The 26,663-nt window shown below is 35.9% G+C and overlaps 2 protein-coding genes and 1 pseudogene across 6 annotated transcripts; all 3 read right to left on the reverse strand.

Moving 5' to 3' along the window:
- Nucleotides 1-728: 728 nt before the first annotated feature.
- LOC144563017 (cell division cycle 20.2, cofactor of APC complex pseudogene) lies at nt 729-2,570 on the reverse strand (annotated as a pseudogene). The gene is made up of 3 exons (XR_013514235.1): nt 2,292-2,570; nt 1,602-2,165; nt 729-1,492 (listed from the first exon to the last, which is right to left on the reverse strand). The product of XR_013514235.1 is annotated as a cell division cycle 20.2, cofactor of APC complex pseudogene (transcript).
- A 2,020-nt stretch (nt 2,571-4,590) lies between these two features.
- MET18 (ARM repeat superfamily protein) lies at nt 4,591-12,726 on the reverse strand. 4 transcript variants are annotated; one of them, XM_078312743.1, is made up of 18 exons: nt 12,514-12,723; nt 12,304-12,366; nt 12,169-12,223; nt 11,834-11,931; nt 11,392-11,550; nt 10,952-11,011; nt 10,659-10,838; nt 10,261-10,311; nt 10,045-10,131; nt 9,349-9,961; nt 8,657-9,104; nt 8,270-8,372; nt 6,646-7,370; nt 6,192-6,267; nt 5,788-5,899; nt 5,377-5,453; nt 5,176-5,256; nt 4,591-5,087 (listed from the first exon to the last, which is right to left on the reverse strand). In XM_078312743.1, exons 1-18 carry the CDS (start codon nt 12,583-12,585, stop codon nt 4,992-4,994), a joined length of 3,156 nt encoding a protein of 1,051 aa, XP_078168869.1. In that variant the 5' UTR covers nt 12,586-12,723; the 3' UTR covers nt 4,591-4,991. The 4 variants fall into 4 exon arrangements, with proteins under 4 accessions (XP_078168869.1, XP_078168870.1, XP_078168871.1 ...); XM_078312744.1 differs by lacking the exon at nt 11,834-11,931 and having other exon boundaries at nt 12,514-12,677; XM_078312745.1 differs by lacking the exons at nt 12,169-12,223; nt 12,304-12,366; nt 12,514-12,723 and having other exon boundaries at nt 11,838-11,931.
- Nucleotides 12,727-14,081: 1,355 nt separating this feature from the next.
- LYK3 (protein kinase family protein / peptidoglycan-binding LysM domain-containing protein) lies at nt 14,082-21,296 on the reverse strand. The gene is made up of 11 exons (XM_078312796.1): nt 20,566-21,296; nt 19,671-19,745; nt 18,099-18,395; nt 17,637-17,782; nt 17,187-17,276; nt 16,906-17,011; nt 16,411-16,562; nt 15,950-16,047; nt 15,467-15,614; nt 14,847-14,954; nt 14,082-14,567 (listed from the first exon to the last, which is right to left on the reverse strand). The coding sequence occupies exons 1-11, from the start codon at nt 21,197-21,199 to the stop codon at nt 14,403-14,405; spliced, it is 2,019 nt and encodes a 672-aa protein (XP_078168922.1). The 5' UTR covers nt 21,200-21,296; the 3' UTR covers nt 14,082-14,402.
- Nucleotides 21,297-26,663: the final 5,367 nt, after the last annotated feature.

Genomic DNA, 26,663 nt, shown 5'->3' on the forward strand with positions numbered 1-26,663 from the left:
TTCATCTTCACTATCAATGAAAACATTTTTAAGTATAATTTGGGTTTTAGCTCTTTCTACATTTTGTTAGATCGTTTTTTTTAATACATCACGACTTATTATTGTGTTATCCTCAAATAACATAACGATTAAAGCTAGCTCCAAACTTCCAATCATTGTAACTTGTGAGTGAATTATAGGATTGCTTTTACACGATTAGTATTTAATTATTTATTATCATAATATAAAACTATGTTCACTTAATAATACATATTACTTGTGAAGTTCAAAAATGTATTCAATGAAAAAAAAATGAGAACTAATTTTTTTTTTACAAATACGAATAGATATATTATTGGAAAAATAAAGTTGCTGTTTCCGAATCAACTCATTTGCTTTAAGCCTCAATCATCCAAACAGACGTGAATTATGCTGTTTCCGAATCAACCAGCACACAGAAACATAGAGAGATCCCCATTGCTCATTTGTCATGGAGCCATTTCTTCCAACCTTGGCCATGGACTTAAGCCATACCTGCTGTACCGTTGTATCAGAGTGCATCAGTTTTTCTCCCAACAGCATGGCTATTTTCCTCCATATTCTGACAGCAAATAAACATGTAAAGAAGAGGTGCAAAGTATAGTCTCTAAGTTGCATTGGGAGCACATTGCACATCTATGATCACAGGTGAAACCACAATGCTCCATAACATCATGCATTAAGAGCCTATTTTTCAGTAAAAGGTAACTGAAAATCTTCACAATTAGATCTTGCATTGGGAGCCTATTTTAAGTTTCCAAATAACCCTTACATTTTACAAAAATAGCACCTTTCATTAAATGAACGGAAAAAAAAAAATAGAAGGTAGTCCAACAAAAAATTTAAATATTCGGCCACGCCCCAAATATTGGTTTGTAGCGGTGACAGCTGACAATCAGGCCCCACCTACCTGGAGGACATATCCATCTTCTTTCTCCTCCTCTTTTAATTCACAAGATATACATCATACCATTCCCCCATATCTCAAATCGATCATCAATGCAATCAAATCTATCTTTCCGATCAGAGCTGCCGATAGATTTCCAAAACCATGGTACCAACAAGGGATTGTGATATGGTAGAAGCTCCTATTTTTATCTCAGGCACTTTGCCAACAATTTTGAATACGGAAACCTAACATACAGAAATACACAGCTTAATTGTCAAATTTCAGTCCTGCACCATCCAATATGACACATACAACCGTAACAGTGTGGTATTGACCAACAAATTGAATAGAAACCAAAACTTACCTAACATGAAAACCTGATGCTTCTTTGCCTCACTGTGGAAATCACACAATCAGAAAGAAATTGAATTACCTTATCTATCATCGTATGTAGCTGTACATGTTACATGGCCCCACAGAATGTGAAGTCCTAGGTGTACATCTTTTAGTTGATTTTTCAAAAATATTCCACAGTTTTAAAGTCTCATCTTCGGATGCGGATGCCACCGTGCATCCATCTGGGCTCTACAAATTTCAAAAAGAGAAAAAAAAAAAAAAAAAAAAAACATAAGTTACAAATAAATCTAAATGTATTGGGACCAATTTGTAAGTTTCATGTTCTACATATACATACCTGAGTCAGATATAGTACAGGGGCTGTGTGACTGGTAATCTCGGCCATCTGAACCAGAGAGGGGTATTTCCATAGTGCTAGCTAGTTCTTCGGAAGCCCGTGCGAAGTCAACAGTTCTCTCCCATTGTTGTTCCACAACAAACTGCACACTTCTGATCCCGTATTCACCGAGTTCAAGCAAGCACCAGAACTTACATTCCAAATTTTAATGCAATGGTCGGTTTCGCCCCCACCTGAGGCTAGTAGGTCATTCTGAAATGGACACCAACCGAGCGCCCTTACCGTGTCAGTGTGGTTGTTGAACCGGTGGAGAGGCATGGATCTAGAGGCATCGTATATGTGGAAAAGATTGTCATGGCCTCCACTTGCAAGGTAATTTCCTGATGGAGACCATTTGAGACCACATACTGCATCAAAATGGTCATGGTAAGTGCTGATAACGTTAGACCGGATCCTCACGTCGTTGTTGATGACAGTACCATCTCCGTCACCACTTGTGAGGATATAGTTGTTCCATGCGAGAGATCCCACGAAGCCGTCGTGGATCCCATGAAAACAACTTATCTGTTGAATGAGAAATTTATAATGATTATGATTCCTAGTGTAAATCAATGAGTCATGTCAAGATATCAGGGATGAACATCCTAGAAAAAGATTTTACAACTTGAAATTAATTAAAAATACACATACCGTCTTATTGGTGGTAGGATCATACAGGAGTACATGAGAATTGTTGAGACCAATGGCAATGCGACGGCAATCAGGGTCCCAGCTGATACTGGTTACCGGCCCAGAAGTTTCAGGAACTGTCACTAGTTCAGATACAGACCCATTTGTAGCATTCCACAGGTAGATAGTGTCACCACGTGCGACTGCAAGTGCGTTATTACTTCCCCAATCAAGCAAGTTACACCGGATGTCGCTTATTATATCGGTTAAAGCGAGTGTGTCCTCTGGATGCTGAGGGATTCAAGAAGGAATATACAAAGAAAGAATAAGTACGGATGTCACTATTCAGACAATTGAGGTAATCAGTCAAAAGTCAAAACAAACTTGACTAGTTGAATGAAATATACAAAAAAAAAAAAAAGATGGTTAAATCAATTGGCAGTTTACCGTTGGGTTAAGAATCAAATCAAGTGTTGTCATACTGTACCAGACCCACACGATATTCAGTTACCATACCAGACCCACACAATATTCAGTTATGTAGCAAATCTGGCAGTTTACCATGATGTTGGGTTAAGAATCAAATCATGTGTTGCCATACTGTACCAGACCCACACGATATTCAGTTATGTAGCAAACCAAGTGTTGTCATACCATACCATACCCACACGATATGGTACGGAATTAACATACCATTTACCAGTACCGGCTGCTCCCATGCACCAGTAATTGTACCTGCCTAAATCTGTCCCATGATACAATCAAAATCTGGCAAGGGGGTTGATACTCTCCCTATATATACCATACCTATTTCCAATCAGAAATTATGGTATGAAAAGGTCACCACTTGAGATGTTTAAATCTAGTAACAATATGCAAGATAGATAATAAAGAAAGTACCTGAGGAATGCGCCTGAGCTTCCTTATCGGCTGAGTCGAACAAGGGTCTGGAAAAGATTGAATGGGAGCGGGAGGTTGGTTGCTAAAACATAAAATGCGGTTTCTTCCTTGTAGAATGGTGTCAGCAAGAAGCTTTCTGTATGCTTCCTTAGAAGGCGATACTATTTCAGATTTTCTCTCATCTTTTGTAGGTATGGTCAGGAGACCCTGTGCTAGAGCCATGTTCATCGCGCTCCTGTTTGGGATGAACCTGTCTCCCTGTTTATTTAGAAGATAGCACAGAGAAAATTATCTCCATGATCGTGAAGTTATATTAATATGAGAAATTACATAAGAGAAAACAAAGAATGCATAGTGGATATGAATACTTAATAAGAGTGTCATGCAAAATTACTATCTGGATGGAAAGTTGAAAAAAGAGTCAAACTTTTGTTAATTCTTAAATTAGTACTTTCCTTTTATTTCTGTTGGTGGGACATAATTAACAAAACAGGTTCCTAAATGGAAGCACCAATTGAACATGCTACAACAAAAACAATTACGAATCAAAGATTAACTCCACAGTTAATCCCTGATCCAACAAAATGGCCAAAACATGTATGGTGCATAAGTTTTTTCCATTCAACTAATTATCACAATTAATGCTTCATAAAAAATAGCAAAATTTGATCAAATGTATTTTCGATAGATAAGATCTTACAGAGCTACGTGATGAGGGGCGTGACGAGGCCAATGGGGGGCGACGATAAGGGTGCACACTGTTTGTAACATCTAGAACAGAGCGGTTGCTGTTGATCATAGGTCTGGTGCTCCTTTCAGATGAATTTGAAGAACCTGAGAGCCCTAAGTCCATAATTAAATAACTAACAGTATAATATAATTTAAAAAAAAAAAAAGAACAACAATATTGAATTTTTCCTCAGGTATGTCCAAGGGAAGAAACAGAGAAAGCAAGCAAGAAATTATGAAACGCTAGTTGCAATGTGAAATTTAAAAAGAGAGGTATGCGTGAGAGAATGAGGAACAACGTTGTATTTTTAGAAGCTGTTATTTTTTATAAGCAAGCTGGATCTAAAATAGCCACACATACAAAAATACATTTCTATGTCCGGCAGTGACGTCCATAATTAAGCCAGAATAGGATAACTTTATAAAACATTTGATGAAACGGAAATACAGACCTAGCGGTGCAATAAACGGTTTTTAGAAATAGAAATTTAACATTTTTGCGGTGATTCATATAAAATATGATGACATTTAGTACATACTTTACCAAGAAATGTAGAACTTTTTTTTTCCAAAAAATGCATCGTAAAATATGCTGTCAGTCCAACCTCCAATATAAATCACGCATCGTTTCTTAATTTTACACAGATCTGACTTGTACCAAAAGCGCACATAGAAAAAAATATAACTTATCTTAGCATGCCAAAATAAATATTCAATGCTAAACATTCTGTTCTTATCTGAAATACATATTGTTTTTTGTGACCTCCAATATATTTTTCTAAAACAGCATGATATCATGGAAATTGCAACATTTGTTTGTTTTTCTATGAACAAACCGGTGCAGCTCAACTGGAAACTTTTTTTTTTCTGAAAGTAATCCCTACTTGCTGAGATATTTACATATAGACAAATCTCTCTCTCGGGCAGTCGGGCTGCAGGTACAAATAAATCCTATGAACAAACTAGCTCTGTCAAAACTTTCAGTTAAATAAAACCCCCCCGTCAAATCCTCGCATAGGACAAAGTTGATTAAAATGTCAACAAAAAAATTGTATAACAGCAATTCAGTCAAGTTTTACAATTACTAACAATCTAATTGCCTCTTGACCATGCTTGTCGGCATCTGACAGCTTCCCGACGAACAGCCCTTCGCTTATCATCAAGGGCACTTGTTACAGCCTTTAATACCTATATTATAATTTTGAGTATAAAAACATTAATTAATAATCGTTTGACATGAATATTTGTATTAAAGCATAAATCCACAAACAATCACCTGTGGTTTGACAGGGTAAATTTTTGAATGGGGAAGAATCGACATTGAGGTGAGGGATTGGATTGCTGTCTCGCGAACAAGCTACAAAAACAATTGAATAAAACAACAAACGAATAACAAGATAAATAATTAAATAACAACATAGTAAATGAAATGAGTCAAGCAAAATTATCAAAATTTATTAAGCTCCTGTGAAGTTACCATCAAGTGAGGATAGGAAACAAGCCGTGTGAGAACACCAGTAACTATACGTAGGTTTTCTATGACAGATTCCTTGCCTACATTAACAATATAACATAAATAATAAGCAAAGTTAATAACAAAGCACATTCTGACAAAAACTTGTGTTGAAATGTAATGGCCAACTTTACAATTTGGTTCGCACAACAGATTGCAATCTCAAACTCGGCCACTGTTTCGGTGATAACACAAGTACTTTGGCCACTTTTAGCTTCTTTTATTCTTGGGATTTATATAACTTTAGTTTCGGTCATACCAATGAAAGGGTCTTATGTAAGGCTCTACTTTTCAGTCTTAGCCAAAACTTCAACTCAGAGTCAAAATAAATAAATAAAAGAACAGTAATTTCAATAAAAATAATAGTAGTCTCACCGGTTGAATCCATTAAAATTCCAGATAAGACCAACAAGAGGCTATATACTATATCTTTATTCTGAATATCTGTACTAAGTGCAATTATGCTATCTGCCACAGCAGGTAATATCTGAATATAAAACAAAAAGGTTAGAAAAGAAGAAACAACAGATGCATGAAAAACTGAACGGATGTATGACCAATGCATATTGCATAAGCATTCCTAATAAATCACAGACAAGAAGTAATAAACTAACACTGTTTTTTCTCTTATTTTTTAATTTCATTTTCTCATTTCTTTTTCTGGATCTGGCTTTACATAAATGCATGTCTGTGTGTGTGTGTTTCTGGCTTTACATAAATGCATGTGTCTGTGAGTGTATGTGCACGCATATGTGTGTGACAGTTCACAAAAAGATGACCTTGTGAGCTTCACCAATGACTGCTGCAAGAGGAGCGTCAGAAATAACATACCCAAAAGCTCGACAGACCGCTTCCCTGATCAAACCACAAGAAAAATTATAAGTAGACAGAGTTTTAAGTTGTAACCTCTCAAGTACAAAAATGGCAAGCAGGTAAATCATAAATATTTTGTTCTAAAATACTGATACATTCATCCTCCTTCCAAGAGAACCTTGGTAAAGAAACGGGTGTGTCACAAAATATACAGTTTAGATGTAACCCTAACATTTATATACCAGTTGAATCACAGTAGTTATTTGTACTTCATTAGTTTTTAAGGTTTAGATGAGGGTCATGACGCACAAAATAAAATAAAAAAAATAGCACTATCTATGCAACACATCATCCATTTTGGTTACACAGGCAGATACTGTGTCCACCGGAACAGTACTAAACCTCCACCTGTGTACATACTTGTCAGTAGCTTCATTCATTGAGCTGAGTAGAACGGGCAGCAAAGTAGAAAACAGACGTTGTTTATACAACGGTTTTATCACAGCATGAAATTGTTTACTCAAACAACCTTCAGCATCTCCCATAATTACATGCAACCCATCGACCGCAGACAGGGCAGCGTCCAGTCCATGCTGACTTGAAATCACTAATTTCAGCAGAAATCGGATGATCTCCTTCGACCTATCATCCCCTCTCATAGCCATGCCCTTTCCAATCCATGCAAACCCAAGAATAATATCCTTTTTATATAGCTGTTTGTTCTCAGCTCCCTCTAATAGAATAGATAAAATAAATCCGATGGCTTTATTGTCTATTGGATTTTTATTTATTACGGAAGCAAGTGCTTGGGCAGCTGGAACATGGCCCCTCAGGAGGAAAAACAGAAATAAGTTTGAAACCAAATCTGAACTTGAATTTGAATTGGAACAGGGGAGAGGTGTCTGCGCACTAAGTGCAGTAATAACCGATGCAAATAGAGATATCAGGTTCAAATCTTGAATAGAAGATGGAGGACTGGACGCTAACTGCTCAAGATTTTGGAAAACAGTTGTAAATAATTCTGCTGGACACGAAACTGAATTCACTATTATTTCATGGGATTTTTTTATGATAATGGATTGGTGGTTCACTGTAGAGACAGCTACAAGGTGCTTCATTGCCATCACTAACGCATCCAAAATACCCTGAAAGAAAAAGAAATCATCTGAAACTGACAAAAAAATGCGGGGCTGGTGTTGAAAGAGCATTATTAGTTTAAACAATTGAGACTCCAATTCTAGAATAGGCACTATAAACAATTGAGAAACAACATAAGACAACTAGCATCAATGACTTTCATTATACTGAAACCAGTTTATGAATGTTTGAGCCCAGTCACTTTCTTTCTGGGCTGGTTGGTGTCTAAATGCACAACTGAGGATGAAATTTTTTTAGATAACAACAATTATTTTTGATAATAAATCTTTATGAAAACCAATTTTGAGAAATAGAAATGACAGAATTTATCCCTACCTATTTTCTCTGACACAACCAACAGGATAAAAAAAAAGAGAGAAAATAAAACTGGGGCGAGATCTAAGACCGTCTGGATAGGGGATGGATACAATTTTTCCGTCCCCAACTTTGAAGACGGACTAAATCTCCAGGCCCCGATTCAAAAGAAATTATCTATGGACGGAAATAATTTGTCTGTCCTTATTTCTCAAAATTTTGGCCTCAGAATTCCTAAAGATCTAATTTCAAAATTATTCTTTAGTATTGTTTAAAATCGATGCCTGAGGATAACTCAAGGGTATTGGATTGGTCCTAACTAGTAGTTTTTTTTTTGTGAATTGAGCTTCCACTACTACACCACACAAGACATCAACTAGCAAGGCCTACTGGTTTGTACTGAGCCTAATTTCCTAAGTCCTGGTTCGTTGGGAGAGTGAATTCACCGCTCTTCCAGCAAAGGTAAGGACTAAGTGCAAAAGGTCAACTTTATTTCATGCTTGATTGAGGTAAAGTAGGATCATATTAAAGGTTGGCGAATAGCCAAATACTCTTGTCATCAACGAATAATATTAAGCATGAAAAATTTTACCATCACATGAATATTTTTGGAGACATTCTCGTCTTTCATTTGATTCCAGATACGAAGAGCGAATTGCGTTGTGACTTCACCGGCATCACCAGCATCATGTAACCTGCAATGTTCTGAGCTTATATAACAGAAACAAATAAAAATTCAAAACTATTGTTGTTATTATTATTATTATTAAGTACTTGCGCAGACCATAATGCAAGTACCACGGCTCCTCGGAGTCACATTTAAGCATAAGTTTGTCAAAAGTATGGCAAAAAACAGAGAACTCCGTCAGCAAAAGGAACAATTTATAATCTCACCCAATCAGCTTATTCAGGAAAAGAGTGACCCCACCCTATCTTTTTTTCCCATTTTCTATAATCATTTTTAAAAGAGAACATGTACCACAAAAGAATGCGACCAGAATAAAATTGCAGCAGTGATATAAGAGTCTCAGCTTGACTGAATTCTCCCTCCAAACAAATTTTCGAAATTTTGACAGTAATAGCCTCCTCTACCACCTCTAGCACTTGTTTCATTTGATCATTCCCCACTGTACCAATTCCGTACAGTGCCTCAAGTGATACGTCAAGAGGAAGTGTAGAGTCTACAAAAGCAGAGAGCAGCTTCTCCACAACCAGCATGGTATAAACCACTGCCCTTCTTCGGTCCATAGATTTTTGAACTACTGAACCGATTTGAATTAACACCTCTTGAGTTGACTTCCAGATAAGGTTATTTTTGTCCATGTAAAAAATTATCAGTGTAAGTGATTTCAAAATTGAAATGTAAGTCTCATCTGCTATAGGCGAGTAGCTTTCAGCAAATGTTGCCAGGACTTCTAAGCACTTTACTGGGAAATTAAGATGAAAAAAATAGTTAGTTATAAAATTAAGATTTGCTACAACAAGGAAAAATAAGAGCATCTGTCAACCATTGAGGTTCGTTTTGACATTTTACTTCGGTTAGATGTACTATTATCAGTACTGACAACAGTTATAAGGCTACTGAAAAAGTAGGGCTATCTTTGCAAATTATTAGGCATTGTGCTTTCTCAAAAGTTGTTCAACGCAAAAGAGAGAGAAAAGATGGATTACCTGCATAAAGAACATTTTCTTGTCTGACCACCAAAGCATCATCTTCTATGCTTGTTATAGTGTTAACTAATTTTAAAAGAGCAGCGGTTAGATCATCAGAATAGTTCCTCAGAATATTCCACCAGGAATCTTTCTCTAAAATAACTTCAGTAGAATCAGGACTCTTCTGAGTCAAACCTCTACACGAAGAGAGAATTTCAGAAACCAGATATAATGCCTCGCCATTCAAAGAGCTTCGTGTGGACTCTACCAACAAATTGACCAATCTTGCAAAGTACTTTTGGAAAACCCTCGTGCACAAATAGTCAGAAAGCCTGGATATAATTGCAAAAATGCTTCCCAAAGCATGTACTTCTGACTGTTTTTCTGGTGCAATATTATTCAAGAAAAGATCAATTTTTTGACAAATAAGACCAAAGAAGGTTTCTCTATTAGGTGCGATGAGAACTGAAACCGTGGTCTTAAAGCATTCCATTGCCTCCTTTTCAATTTGGTCCTCCTCTTTGTTGAAAATTATGGTTTCTAAGCTGTGCCAGATGTCCTCGGCATGGTCAGCCATTCTGTCAGGCCCATAACAAGAAATGCATTTTTGGAGATACTTTAGAGAATCAAGCTGTGGAAGTAACAAGCAAACTTTAGTACCATCTAGAGTTTATGTTTGCCAGAACAAAATAACAAGGACTGTCTTGCACAAACCTTTGCTAAAGAAAAAGCGGTAGAGAGTTTCTCTAGGAGAAATGGAATTACATGCGGCTCAAAATATGGCGTGAAACAAAAGATATTCTGGCAAAGTTGGAACAATAAAGATATAAGCAACATAAACAATGTATATGCGGCGAGCATAGAAAGTCCAAATGATAATTTACAATTAGTTCCCAAAAATATCTTGAGAAATTAAAGATATAATGATACCAATAATGCATCAGATAGCTCCTCTCTTGACGCATCATTACCTGCATCTCCCTGCTTAAAAAAAACTGTACCATTTAGGCTGATTGACAACCAAAAACTAAGTGCTTTTGCCCCCAAAAGGCATTTAGAGTTTTATTGCAGGAAATATTCAAGGGACACTAGAATACTAGAAAAAAATCATGATCACAATACCAAACTAGTACCAATAGTAGTTTGGTCAGAAGTCAGAACATGGCAGTATCATAAGAAAACTAAACAATTCAATGAAGGACAAGTATTGCTGGAATTGTTATCTGACTCAGCTTACTCCAATGTCAATTATTCTACAACTGGTAGAATAAGAAAAGAAAAATTAAACTATTAACCAAAGGATTCAGCAAAATGTCAGAAAAACTTACGTGTGTGAAATAAACAGGGAAATACTTGCTCAGTATATCAAAAGCATCCTGATAGACCATGTTGGGTAGAACGGGAAACAATGAAATGGCACGTTGTACCAATTGGAAAGCCAGCATCAGGCACGGCGGGTCCATTTCATTATCAATTGAGCGAAGGATTTCATAAACAAGATCCTCTCCCTGCACCCACCAACGATGCTCATTTATACAAATTTGAAACTTGAACTCAAAACTGAAACTATTTTGGCCTTAAAAGAGAAGTCAGCATTAAGAAACAATGCAATGTATGGTACCTGTGTTGTGGCAACTTCTTTGTGCTCAGTGCAGAGGCAAATAAGAACTTCATAACACAACTGCAGTGAGTTTTATTAAAAGTCAAAATATATTGACAGATACTGCTCAAACCTTTAACCTAGTAAATACTAAGTATTGAGATCACGGATCATTGCATCTTACCGACAGATTGAATTTTCAATGTACCAGTCAAATCTTAGAAGTGGTCAGGTACATTTTCATTAGTATACTATTTTATTTTCCTGTGTGGAGGTTTTTCTACACCAGACCACAGTTGTACTGATACAGTATGAGCAGTGTTATTTCCCATTGATCTTTGTCCTGCTGATTTCTTAAACTAATTCTCAATGAATTTTACTTAGTAAGGCACTGCATACTTTTCGGTAATGGTAATTCCTACCAATACTAGTACAATAGATCACGTAACAATGGCACTAACCTTACGGTCATTTGCTGCAAGTGACCGCACATCAACCTCTTCAAAGAAGCACTTGGAAAATCTCTTTACATCAATCGTAGAAATGCGACCGACCTCCTTTTTCCTATACAACATGGCACGGCAGCCAATGAGAACCCCCCGCAATGCAACCCAATCAGCCTGTGTTTAAACAAGTATTGTAAGAGCATATGTTTTTCATGTGTGCATTAAAGCAGACCAAATTGACTCAGGTGTATTGTATTTGAAAAAAGAAATTGTTGTATCACATATTACACAATGCATCCAAAGTTGATTAGTGGAGAGTAAAGTTACAGTGAAAGTTACAAATGGTACAATACAGCTGTGTAAAATCATGTCTGGCTTTCAAAATGTGGTTTGTGCCGTGATAAACAATCCAGCAAAACAGTCAGCCTCTTAATAAATAAAATGAATCAGCAATTACCAGCCTTGATATGAAGAAATCTGACAAACTATCTATAGCTGTACGATCCAGTGTCTTTTGTGAAATTCTAGTAAGAACTTCACCTAGAAGTAAGGTACCTGATATAACAACAAGAAAATAATAACTACTCAAGTAAGGTTTTCTCCAAAGTCTTCATAAAAAAGTAAGGATGCTGATCAAATTAAGGAAAGAAAAAGATTGTTCTGAGCTAGTTAAGTTTTATTTCTGCTCAGTAAACACAGGTCTTCCACCGATCACCACGAAATTCCAACGAACTGGACAAGTGGTTAGTGCATCTTTTAATTTGAAAAGGTAACAATCAAATAAAACTTCACCTCTTGATCTGATGACATTATCATTGGTAGTCAGATACATCTCCATCTCCCTTACCTGGTTTAAAATATTCTCGTATTAAAATTTTGAAAAGTCTAAAAGGATACTTATGCAATTTATTTCATAGAAAATCTCACCACTTCTAAAAGACTGATGAGACCTTTCTTCACTAATGCAGCAATACCCTCAAGACTAGTATCCTGTAAAAATTAATAAATGCCATGTGATGTCCGTGTTTGCTTGCATTCGGAAAGAAAAAAGGAGGAAGAAGTGAGTAGTTTTACTAATCACTTTCCGAATCAGATTTGCAAGAGAGAGAGAGAGATGAGAAGGGAAGAGGCACGAACGTGTTGAGAGGAGGTAAGAGAAGAGTCGATAAAAGCCTCGATGTGAGGGACCCACGTGCTCGGTGCTGCCATTGCTGCTCGCAATATGAAGGAGAGAAAGGGTTTAGGGTTTCTCGACCTTTTTTTTTTGTCCTCTGGAAGAAAGAGGAGAAGTGGAGGGAGAGGTTACTAGCATAGCGGGAAGAAGGACATCTGTCGGAACTGACGCGGCCCAAATAATTAATCCTGCTAAAAAAGGCCCGTTCAGCCCGCGAGAAAAGGAATCGATCCATCTCGTCCCAGGAAACCGCGAATTTGTTCCACTGGCATCGTAGAGACATCAGAAGATGGCTCTCCGGCTCTACACAGTCCGGAGTCCAGACTCAGGCCGTTAGTTGTTTTTTAATGGATGTTGCTTTTTTACTTGAGAAAAATTAAATTTATGTTCAACTGTATTGTAGTATATTTATCATTTTTAATGATTTATTTGATAATTTCGATTTATAAATGTAACTATAATTCATTAAAAGCATCACAAAGCCACACAATACATTGTAAATATATTTAAAAATATATATTCGTAGTTTTTGATCTATTTCATAGATTTTGAAGAAAAAAAAAATGCATTTATGAGCGCTTAGAGGAAATGTATTGAATATTTGAATATTTATTAAAGGTCGTCTGATCAGACAAATTTGCGACCTCTTGTGCAAAATATTAATCACTAACTTAAGACCAATTCTCACTTAGCTAATTGTCAGCCTTCATCGGAACAAGAATCATGCAATATCAACTAATGATATTCACCTTTCCAAAAAAAAAATATTGTGATATTAGCTGCAGTGCCGCACAACCATTTCACAACCGGAATTTTTCAAAGAGAAGCGAATTCTAAAATATTTAGGTCACATGCTATGCTCGACGATAATGACAAGACAAATCGTGGTAAGAAAGCTCGTAGCTCGTGGAGTTAAGGCCCCGTTTAGATGAATTTTTAGGTCATCTCTAGCTCGTGGTAAGAAAGCTCGTAGCTCGTGGACCGATTGTAAATCATATCTGACTCGCTCGCTAACAACTCGTTTGTTAGTAGACCGAGCTATTAACGAGCCAGCTTATCTCTAGCTCGATCCAAAATTAACAAGTTTGAGCTGGAGCCTAACTCGCTCGTGAGCCTGCTCGATCCAAGTATGAATTTGTGTGAATTTAGTATGCATGAATTTATTTTGTAAACTATATTTGTATGAATTTGAAGATTTAGTATTTTAGTATGTATGAATTTAATTACAAACTTAATTTATGGTAGTTGACTTTATATTATATTATCTAATACATTTGGGTTTTTGGCCCACGAACTTTCACGAGCTGACTCGGCTCGCTCGTTGTCAAAACAAGCGAGCCATGAGTCATTTTTTCAGCTCGGATCCGAATGTTGGCTCGCTCATGACTCACTCGTTGCTAAAACGAGCGAGCCATGAGCTTGATCTAGCTCGGACCGAGCTGGCTCGTTGCCAGCCCTAGCCTTCCCATGGACTGTATCAACACTTCATCCTTATTGAACATGCCTTCATATTTTTTTGATAAGATATAGGAGAAAAAATAATAATATGAATGTACACGAGCACACATTTCAACCATTCAGCGGTAAATAATCTCAGCCCCCTTGCCCACTCACTGGTTCCACCCACTGCAGAACTAAATAAGCACCGGATATCAAGCAAGCTCATATAAACAAAAAGAAAGAACATGATATAAAACAAATTAGGGATCATTTATCACCAGATCCCCTTTTTTTACCAAGGACACAGACCAAAGTGTGATATCATCTGGAGACCAAGAGGGCAGATCTGTGATTCTTTTTGGACCATTTATGTAATTTCCTCCAATAAATATACAGCAAGAAAATTCATAGGTCACCTCCCTTGCACAAGGCCACTGAAAATCTGACTGTTTCCAGCCAGTGTGGCTTCCCATTCAATAGAGGAGAGAAGTATCTGTGACAGAGAAATCACTACTTGCTTCATGTCTGGCCGAAGTATCGGGTCTTCATCCACACATCGTTTTGCAAGCACTGCCACCTTAGGAAAAGGAAAGAAAACAAAAGCATCTTGTTAGTTTCTGTGACAAGACATTAAAAACCTGAAATTGAAACATGCTGATTTGTAATTTGAGCTGGTTTCCTATGATAGATACATAAAACCTGAAATTGAACTGCGGTATTGTTTCCAGCATGAGTCGAATTTTTCATGTAAAGATATCAAGTTTCTTTTCTTTTTCTTTTGATTTTTTTGAGGGGAGACATTAAGTTTCTTTAGTAGTGGATCGATGCATGTGAGGTGACTAGCAAAATCATATACCTTATATAAACAATCATGGGGATATAGATCCATAAGATTTGGATCAATGCACTCTTTCAGGCTTTCCATGCTCATCGAATTAGGTGTATTTCTCAAAGCATTTAACATCTGCATAGTCCAAATGGAGTAAGTTAATCAGCAATAGGAGCATCAAATTTTTTTTTCACTTCCCCGTGCGTCTTTCTATTGGATTGTTTTGTGTGTAATTGCATAATTGAGGTCACATGGAGCCTATATTAAGCTTCATGAGGCACATAAATGGACAATTAGAATTTCAGTGACTTCTATAAAAAAAAAAAAATTAAACAACACATTAAAAAACTGAAACTGACTGTTGCTTAATCACCCAAATGGGCTTGACTAGTCAATTTCAGGAATAACGAGTCCTTGGGATTAATTTTTTAGTTTTAGCAGTAATTGTAATGGTCTTTGAAAACCCTACTTATTAAAAAGCAAAAAAGACACAGCAAGGAGATATGGTGCTTAATTGGAGGCCTCCATAAAATAATCGGAAGTTAATTAAGGCATTGTCATTCAGCTTCATCTAAATGGGGCCTTAACTGCACATCTGAAGATTTTCAAGTCAGTTAAAAAAAATAATTCAAAAACAAAAAACTTACAACTGAGGCTAAAGACCGCCTTTCAATATTAGCCCTACTCATCCCTTCTGCACGTGTAATGGCCTCTTTTCCAGATATAAGCTCAAATAGCACCACACCAAATGCATACACATCACTTTTTGTTGTTGCCAGACCATCCCGCAAATATCTAAAAGAAAACCAGAAATTCAGTTCAGGTCTGCAAAAAGATGCTCTTGATTAAATTAACAGAACAGCTATGTTTACAGTTACCATGTCATTGATGCCAGTTACTGAAATCAACTCAACCAAAATAAATTGGTGAAAAATTAAAATTATCCTTAATTGAAGCATATATTGTGAAATTGAGGGTTGCTTGAGTAGAATAGCTGTCAACTTGATATTAAATTGCATGCACAACTGAGTATTAATTGAGGTATGTGGGCCACTCAATTAGTGTTTTGGGGGGACTCGTACCTCTACTAATAACGTATGACAAGTTTATATCAGTCGAAATAGACTTACTCAGGAGCCAAATAACCGAATGTGCCCACAACTTTAGTTACTGAAGCCTCTTCATCACTAGACTTGACAACTAGCTTAGAAAGCCCAAAATCGGAAATCTGCACAAGAGATAGAGCTAAAATTTAGCTAGGAACAGTAACCTCAAAGGGCACGTAAACTAATTGCATTGAAAATTGATCTAAAAGGAAATGGGGATTAACATAACCAATAACTAAAATTATTGATCCACCTGATGGTCAAAATAATAATTTTGTAAACCTGTAGATTGGTGAAATATATGACAAAAAGATATCAATATTGGCCTTTAAACATTGGAAGGCTCAAGTGGCACATATGACATGTAATTAAGTTAATCGAAGCAATTAGTCATTGGCAAAAAAGAGAGGCAAAGATATTTATGGGCATATTACAATCACTTGTTAATTTGAAATGGAGGGTCAGAATAGTAATAGTGTAAAGACCTTGGCCCTGAAGGAACTGTCGAGCAATATATTGCTGGTCTTGATGTCTCTATGAACATAGTGGTCTCTTGTGTGTTCATGTATGTATTCGAGGCCTCTTGCAGCATCCAGTGCAATTTGAACCCTAGACATCCATGACAATGATGTCTGGCCTATATGAACAAAAATTATAACACAGGTTCAATTTCAGTTAGGTCAACTTTATCTGAGGTGATATTTAAAGTAACTTTTTTGTATATACATGGATACAGGTAAAATGACTATCTCAATTTTTATCATTTTTTTTTGTACTTCAATTGAAGAGTAAGGCCAATAAATAGTATAACAAAAGCATCATAAAATACAAAGCAAAAATTGGAAAAATTTAGTAGTAGAACTTCATGTTAAGTATCTTATCCAACTTAGCTAATAAATATCTAAAAAGGAATGAAAGGAGAAATCTCTTGTTGCAGGAAAGACACAAATGTAATAATTTCATAGGAAAGTCAGTATTACCCTTGTTGTGGGGGTCATACAGATGGTTTTTGAGAGATCCTTTTTGAGCATATTCATAAACAAGGAAGAGCTCGTCATTGCTAGCAGCATAACCAATCAATTCTACCTTGACAAAATAGTGGTAGCGAAATAAATCATAAGGTTATAAGTTTGAAAAAAAAATAACAATTTTTTAAATAAAAAAATAACAATTTTTTAAATAAAAAAATAACAATTTTTTAAATAAAAAAATAACAATTTTTATAAATAAAAAAACCAATAAAGCACAGAAAGTACTGTACCAGGTTGGCATGATGAACCCTGCAAAGAACTTTCATCTCGGCTATGAACTCCTTTGTTTTTGTAGCTGTCATTCTTTTTATTGCAACCTCCTGAAATTAATTTTTGGCATATTTGATTTCAAGTATAATGTAAGGGTATCTTATACGGACTTAAGGAAAAAGATATTCATGTTGCTCCAATAAAACCTCAAAATATTGTCTTTTCCATGTAGTGGAATGGGCCCAGTTCCACAGAGTTGCTTTTCGAGGCAAAATTGTCCTCTAATCAGATGGTGAAGGTTTTGAGGCCGTTCAATTCTCTATTCCAAGTGTAATAGAGGAGCTGGCAAACAAGGCCTTTAGGGGCATGCTTTTATAATATTTCTCAATTAATGGGAATATATATGATACTTTTGAGGTTTTAAAGGAATTCATATGGAATCAAATATAATATAATAAAAGTATACACACCTGTTCTCCAAGAGAACCATAATAAACTGAACCATATGTGCCGTGGCCAAGCAGATTGGAGTCAGAGAAAGAGTCTGTAGAACCAAGAACTTCTTGGTATGTAAACACAACTGGTTTCTCCTTGTCAAAGGCTTCAATTATCATACCTGTCAAATACGCCTCTCATTAACTTTTGGTACACAAAAAATCTTTTTTTAACTTCTTTTATTTTTCCGGAAAATATCTTTAACATATGATAAATATTCATATTAAAATAGCCTGAGAACCTATTGGTACATATTGGTTGGTACCATATGTGATTGGTATCAAACTTCCATTTTAAGATTGGTATAGCACCATCAACTTGCACCTTAATCCAGTATAAATTATAATATTCTTGGGAAGAAGTATGGGAGAAGCCCTAAGAAGAAAAAAAATGAGATAGTGCAAAGGTTAAAAGTATAAAAGCAATTAGTAACTGACCACTAGGAATATCCATATGGTGGTTAGCTGCATCATCATGAGGCTGCTTCAGGTCTCCAAAACTGCAACACAAGTATCTCCCAGAGCCATAAAGGAAGCTTGAACTCTTGAGAGGTTGGAATTTGTGCAGGACAGGCTGGTTGGGTACTTTTCTACAGTTTCTTGTATCTCGAAGATGCGAATTGAAATACTTGCACAAGAATAGCAAGAGAATCGACAATGCAATTAGAACAAGAGCAACCCCCATGATACCAACAACCCATGCATATGAGAACTTTGTATGACGCTCTTGCATGTCTGCAATAAAAGTCAGAATAAAGAATTTAAGAACAAAAATAGTTGTTGGGGAGTTGACAATTCTTAAATAGAAAATTCTGAAGTTTTAACAGCATACCAAAATTACAAAAGAATGCTAGTATGGTAATTGTATCAGTTTGTAAAGGCACCGTTTCAACTGATTACCTGAATCTGATCAAAACCCGACACAGAGCTGACCCAGATTCTATTAACAGTAGGTAGTATATGGATCCATATGTACATCCAGAAATATTATATGCTGCATAGGGGATTTAGTGTTTTGAGGCCCAACCATGACTGCTACCGAGGCCTGATGCAACCATGATATCATTCTAGTCTTATATTACCAGACCCAGGCCCTATCCAACCAGTTACTGGGAAAAACTAGCAACTATACAGCAAGGTAAAATTAAATTTACAATTAATTTAGTAAGTATTATTGATATAAATAACAATATGCCCTGAATATCCAATGTACTTAAATGATTTTCTCGTAAATGTTTAGTCATAGACTTGTAGGAAGTTGTGAATAATTTTTTTTTATCCCAGCAACCTCTTAGGTAAGGAATGCCTATGAATGGGAACTTTCAATATCTTATGCCTCTCTATCAAGCTTGGGATCTGTCTTCTTTTGGAAAAAAATTTAACACATGTTTGTTGTAGATTGTAGTTCTGCTTCGTGTAACCCATTTGCATCATATCTAGTATTTTACTTTTGAAAATGGTATCTAATTGTATTTTACTTTTGAAATTATTCACTGAACATCTTTGTGGATTAGTACTCACCTTTAAAGGCACTCGTAATCCTTGACCTGACCAAGATCCAAATAATTACTTTTAAGGTATGGATAGGACTACCATACACCTGTTCTATCAGACCTGAAGCCCAATGTTCTAATATTTATTGCACCACCTATATCTAGGGCCAATGTGACCCGGTATAAGAAGATTCACATACTGGTCTTTTGAATCCTAATCAAGCCGATAGCACCTCCAACAATTTGGTAGCACTTCTTTATTCTCACCCTTCTTTAAAATAAGGTAATAAGCACTAGTTATATAAAGGGATCATTTTAGCCTTCAGCTTTAAAATGTGCCATAAAGCTCAAAACGTCCTGAAAGAATTCCTAATAAATATTTCTGTTTTCCGTTAAATTTTAGTAGTTTGTGTGGACAAGAAATCACAAATGCTCAAACAAACACACATAAACAAGAACATAATTTCAGAGAAGTTTCGGAAAGTTAGCAAAAAGTCAAGAGCCAGATATATTGTACCGTCAAATGTGCTAGGCAATGGCGCTGGAGAAGGGACAGGAGAAGGAGCTGATGATAGATAAAGCTGACCTGGAACTGTAGAAAGAAATAGAATTCAATATATGCATATAAGGTCGATGATAACATTAACATTTGAAGAAAATAAAAAAGTTTGCCACAAAATTAATACATTAAACTGAGTGTTAATATATGTGCCCAATGATCTTACAAAGAATCAAAAAATAAATGCTGCAGGGCCAGTACACAACAATGTTATGTCCGATATAGACTGATCAGGTATGAAAATAAAGTTATTGATCCTTGATATAGACTAGACTAACAAAGTACTATTATCAAAACTGGGTAATTATTGGTATCTGAAATAACTAAAATGTCAAATAATTAGAGAAAGGAACAAAATATTTGACCGAATAAAGAGGTCATATTGATGTTTTTAATTTATTTAGTGATCTCCCAAAATTATGAATTTTAAGTACAATTTAGGTAGAACGTGAATAAATGTGAGAGTAGGTATGAAGAGGAAACAATAATTGCAAGTTAAATCATTCATTCATTTATTTATTTTCTGGCAACCATCTGCTAGCATGTGATAGTTGGTCCCTCTTCACCATAATTCTGAAAGATGCGTTCTGTCCTTGAAAAAAAAAATTCAAATTACTACATTAAAAATCAGCATAAGTTGTCTAGCATTGCTGTAGAACCTTCACGGTTAGAATCGTATAAAATATTTTTACCAAATCAAAAGTTCCCAGACTTTTGAGCTAACAAATCCAGCTCAGATGTTGTGCCACTGCCACACTCCCGTGAACATATTTTACTATCTCTAGGAAAAGAACAAAAAACGATGAATAAAAGTAGTCCACTGTAAAAGTTTAAAATAAAAATGACAACTCACCGGAATTAAGAGGAATATAAAGCACTGTTCCGGGCGCAGTGCCGTCTGGACCCGTTAACCCGTTAACAGTCTCAATTGAATCCATGCTAGCCCCAAACCGGCTTGCAAGCGACTCGACCGAATCCCCTTCCTCTAACACATAGCTCAGCAAGTAGTTCCACAACCTGTTAGAGCAACCGCAAAGCAAATGGAGTGACACAACTGCACCGGGTTTCGCCAAACGGGTCATGTTGGGCAAGAATGCGAGTCCGTGGTACATGTCGGAGACGAGTATTGCGACGGGACCACTTGATTGCGCCGGCACGGTGAGGGTGGTGTTGGTGAGGTACTTTCTGTCTGAGAGGCAGGAGCAGTTCTTTCTGACAAAGAAGTAGCCCGGGTTGCTGGTGGGATCGGTGAAGACATCGGCCGGTGATGCATCGAACATTGATTGGATGGTGGCGGTGGGGTCGGCTGAAACGGGCATTGGATCAGGTTTAAAGGCAAGGAAGGAGGTGCAGATGCGAGAGAGGTCGGAGCAGTTGAGAGGGGTGGGGTTGGCGGTTAGAGAGAGAGAGGGGACAATGAGAAGATGGAGAGAAATGGAGATCTGAAGGAGGCGGAGAAGGATATGCACTGATGCGTTTGTCGCCATTTTTTTGATAGGTTCTAGAAAGAGAGATAGGAAAGGAGAGAGAGGAGTGATGTAGGGATGGTCATGGCGACAGTGCTCTGTTTTTTTGCTCAGTACGAGTGAGGTTTTTTTTTTTTTTTTTTGAGATAGAGTACGAGTGAGGTGGGGTGTACAGTACAACCGCGGAGTGTGGGCGCAGGGTTAGAAGTTAGAACTCAGAAGTGAGTCCACATCGTCTACATTAAATCAAAATATCATCTTTTGAGTAAATACATATTGACCGTCCGATTGTAAACGGAGTTCATCCGACCTCCGACTAAAACATAAAGGGTCTTTAAATATTAGTGCGGATTTAAAACACACGAATTTTAAGACTTATCGGACGATCTAGATGTATTAACTCAAAAGATTCCTTTTTGAGTTAATGCAGAGGATACGAATTCGAAGTAAGAACCCAGGACTGAGTGGAATTCGTATCCTCTGAGATATCTCAATCTTTGCCTGACTTTATGGAAAATCCCAACCGTTTAAATACGTTCTACACGAATCTCAAAGCACACATATACTGACCCCTACATCACCCCCGAATTGGCACTGGACACGTTGATCACGCAAAAGTTGAGATATCTCCGAGGATACTGACCCGGACTGAGTGTACAGCAAATAAAATGAGCAGGGTTAAAAGCGATGAAAAAGATTTGTTCGGATTCCGTGAATCTCCAACTGTTTGCAAATGATGTGTCGAATCATTAAACTGAACGCACAAGCTTGGTAGCTAACCCGCCAATTGAATCGTCTGTATAGAAGGACCGAATGGAGAATTTAGAATACAATATAACCGGGGAGGATATTATAGTCATTTTATTGTATAAAAACAAAGATGCATTGTTCTAGGGGTGTAAACGGATTGGATATCCGTTTCATCCGTCTCGATAAAATTACTTAAATTATCCGATCCGTATTCATATTCGAAACTATCTGTATTTATATCCACATTCGAAAAATTATAATGAATAAAAATATGGTAAGAATTTTAACTATTCGTAATTATCTGTATTCGACCATTTACACCGCTAAACCACAACAAATATAGTCTTATATTCTTAAAATAATTTATTAAATTGTATATACATACTAATAATTTATTAAAAATGTATATACATATATATTCTGATGAACACTATAACACTATGACATAATTAGTAACTAATATTTTGATAATATGATATACATATATATATATATATTTTTTGTAACCAAAAAACTTATTAAGAAAAATTACTAGATCTAATTTATGAATAAAAAAATTATATTTAGATGTTATTCTCTACTCTAGTGCACATTAGCAATTTATTTTTAATTATCCGTATCTGAGACTATCCGTATTCATATATGTATCCGAAAAATTATAACTAAAAAAAAGAATACGATTTGACCACTATCCGATCCATATCCAACCGTTTACACCCCTAATTGTTCCGGATTCCGATGCTCATCGAACAAGTGTAGGTTTCATAATAACATAATTTCTAATTGTATTATATGGGTACTACCGTACTGGTACTTGTCAATTACACTTACGAGATTAGATTATGGGTACTAGTATTTAGCAGTCAATTACACTTACGAGATTTTAATCGATTAGATTTGATATAGTGTGATATTGTATGTGGGTTAGGATTTATGTATGTTGCTTTGTATAAATTAATCTCGTATTTGTCGAGTGACTTTTTAACTATGGATGAATCAATCTATGTCAGATATCAGCTACGCTAGGATTCGGATTTAGTTCAGAAAGAGAGATTTGGATTAGTTGGAACAGGACCCAAAAAAATAAACGGATTTATTCGATGAATACGGGTCTAAAATATATAAATCCGTTCTAGTTAGACCGCTTAATGGGATCATAAGGGAGCCAAAACGACAAGCTTTAGACAGCACAGACAATAAAACAACAGGGAGAATTCTCTCCAGTTTTAGGGTACCGTAATAAGTCAGTCTTCTCCGTATCCGCTTAGGTCATGTTTTGTTGTGGAGTAAGAGGTGGAGTAAACCCCTTACTCCACGTTTAAGGAGCCAAACGAGGAGTAACATAGGCGGTTTAAGATGGAGTAAGATTTGAGCTAAACCGGAGTAACTTACACTATTTAGAGAGGTGGTTTAACTTACTCCGATTTAGCTTGGAGTAAGAAATTTAATCCGGTTTAACTTTACTGCACAACCAAACATGACCTTAATTGGTAAGCAGGAGACGGTGTTCTCTCCAGTGACTGAATTGGAGAAGAATTACGTCAACGACAAGCTGAGAGATTTGACTTGCTAAGAGCTGCCCCCGTCAACCGAGGATGTTAAGATTATCCGGAGCATAAATTTACTAATGTACCCCTGAGATCCCCAACTAGGCTCGCAAATTTGGGAAAATAGTATCATTGCAGTGGCATCCGAGGGCCGGGATGTGTGATGTCATGTGGGAAAGCGGAAGGTTATTTTGCTTTCTCCGTTTTACTATATACTGGAGATATACAGTTAACATTTCCCCTGCATTCTACTCTAGCTTAGCTCGGCTGTAGATTCATGGAAAGAAGAGAAAAGTAAATAGTACAAGAACTAGACGTCTGCAAGATAAGTTTTCCGCTTTAACTACAGACAAACATACTCAGTGCATTGTTCTTTGGATGAAGAAAAAGGAAACGAAATTGGCTCTTCTCACGGCATTAATTTGCTTCAGAAGATGCAATTCGTAAAAATGATACTACAAGGATGAAAGCTGATGAAATAATAAATACAACGCTTTTAAAAATATAAAAAGTAAATCCGCTTTTGGGATACTTCCAGCCAAAATTGCCTAGCCTGTCGAGACTTTCAGAAACCAAACTAAACTAATCATCCAAAATCCGAATTCAAATCAACTACAAATATAATGATTAAAAAAAAATTGATGGAACTTATAATGATAAAATAATGAATAACAATAATACTGAAGTCTGAAGTAATAAAAGATAAGCGGTGGGCCCCATCCAGGCAAAAGTCCCTTCCTTCTCCACGTGCCCTGGGACTACACTGTGGCCCGCAACTGTTATCTGCTGTCCCTTCGTGGCCCATCAATGAGGATTTATTGCGGCATAGGTAGAAACATCCATCCTGTGGCGGGTGGTAGAAGTAGTCGATCAAATCCAACAACGACGTATTTTACATCCTAAAATGTGGGGCCTCGCTATCAAACATTTGATTCACTTTCTCGATAGACATGTTCGGACTGCACGGTACTAACAACCACGTTGTCGTCAGTGCTGCGTTTGATTCAACGGAAACTTTGATTCGGTGAACCGCCAAAAGAGATCGGCACGAACCCTCCTGTCAAGTATCTTTGTTCGTTCCTTGTTTGAGGCTTTGAGCACGGGCAACCCAATAAACTTTTATTTTATTACCGTTAAAACGAGGTAAATAGACAGAACCGTATCCTTTAATTCAAGCATAATATACCATACAAAACTGTACTGTTATATTTTTTTTCTTGCTCGCTTAAAAAGATTTTGATAAAAAGATGAAAGTCAAGCCTTCATATTTCATACTTTCATTATTACAACAAATAATTTTTTTTTATTTGAATTTTAAACTCATGACATTCTATGTAGAAATTATATATCTTTGTTACTGTATTAAAGACTAATTCTTATAATTTTTATAGTAACAATATAAACATTAATAATAGTTATCACGAGTACAATTTCGACTAGGTTTTTGCTTGCTTAAAAAAGTAAGACTGTAATAATTCTTATATATTAACAATGTAAACAGACAACTACAACTAAGAGTGTTAATGACATCTATCAGTCATTTATTTGATCCGTATTTGACAAAATGAGTATGAATGAGATTTTTTTTCACTTAATTTATCGAAATAGATAAGGACAGTTTTATTCATTAACGTAACAATGACGTGAAAATAATTTCTTCTACTGTTAACACTCCTAACTACATCAATAATAATACAAAAGGAGAATTTTATAAGATATTTTTCTTTTCAAGTAGTTGAGAGGTGATAACCACGAAGAATAAGGGGTGGTCTGATCAGGGGCGGAACTGGGGGGTGCAAGCGGGGGCTAGATACAGGGGCGGATTTACTGTAGCACAGAGGGGGGCAGCTGCCCCTCCCTGGATTTCAAGTTTTAGTGGTGATCTATCGACTTTGCCTCTTTTCTGGAAATATTTTTGCCCCCCTCTGGATGTTTGAAATGTAATTCGGGTTAAATTTAGTGTTAAAATCAAAATAAATTTTTCGAATTATGATTGGTAATATTAATTATCAGTTATAAAATCAGACATTATAAGTTAGGGTATTAAAAAATATAAGTCAAAACATTATTTTTTTATCGAGTACTCAATTAGTTAATGGGTTTAAATCCGATAATCTATTTAAACCCGATTCGATATTTTTTGCCCCTCTCTGACGAAAATCCTGAGTCCGCTCCTGACTAGACACCCCCATCAAACTATGAATATTGAAACCATATATACATGTATCAATCATTTATACACTGTTGTTTACAGATGCATACCGATTAGCACCCCCAAAAACCCCCCACAAAATTTCAACCCCAAATTCAAATCTTAGTTCTGCCCCTGAGTCTGATGAGCATTAGGCGAAATTCGGTTAGAGATGTTCAATAAGTATTCAAATTCGTATAAACTGAATTTAAGATTGATTCAGATCAAGTGCGCATAAATTTTAAGGCATATTAAACAACTATCATCAACTATCCGACCAAATTTAATCTGATGACTATCAGACAACCACACTTTCTCTAACCACAACTCATTTGCTTTGGTCAAGTCGAAATGAAAACGTTTTACAAAATACCTTATTTTATAAAAGTAAAGATGCATATTAATTTTTTAACGAAATGTCTTTTACGAGTCAACTTCATTTTTATCCTTTTCGCTCATCCTCTTTTTCTTCTCCTTACTTCCACTTTGTTCGTGTTTTTACAAAAAACTTTTTGATCAATTTTCCTAATAAAAAGTATTTAATTCTGAACATCTCGTAATTCAATATTTTTACTTTCCTATTTTAAAAGTTACGAATGAAGTGTTATATTTTTTTTAAAGAAAAAAAAATGTCCAGAGGATAATGTTACAAAAAGTTCAAGCGGAACATGTTAAATTGGCACCTCCAAAACTTCTAATAATTCATAATTACTTCGAGTTTCAAAATTTATGGTGTTAAATTCGATTGCTGCGAATTATGAAAAAATATTAATGTTTAATTTAGTTTTATGAATATAGATACTTAGAAAAATCGAGTTTAATAGTACAAAAATTTAGAACTTACGAATTTAAAATATATGTTTCAAATTTTTTTAAATGTCGTATATTATGTTGGAAAAATATGAACTAACCAACTAGTTTTAAATCTGAATTTTGATCACTAAATAAATAACAATTATATTAAAAAAATATAATCAAGAATATAATAACTTTATTA

The sequence above is a fragment of the Carex rostrata genome, chromosome 12 (assembly GCF_964058835.1).
Source record: "Carex rostrata chromosome 12, lpCarRost1.2, whole genome shotgun sequence".
In the NCBI taxonomy this organism is placed as follows: Eukaryota; Viridiplantae; Streptophyta; class Magnoliopsida; order Poales; family Cyperaceae; genus Carex; species Carex rostrata.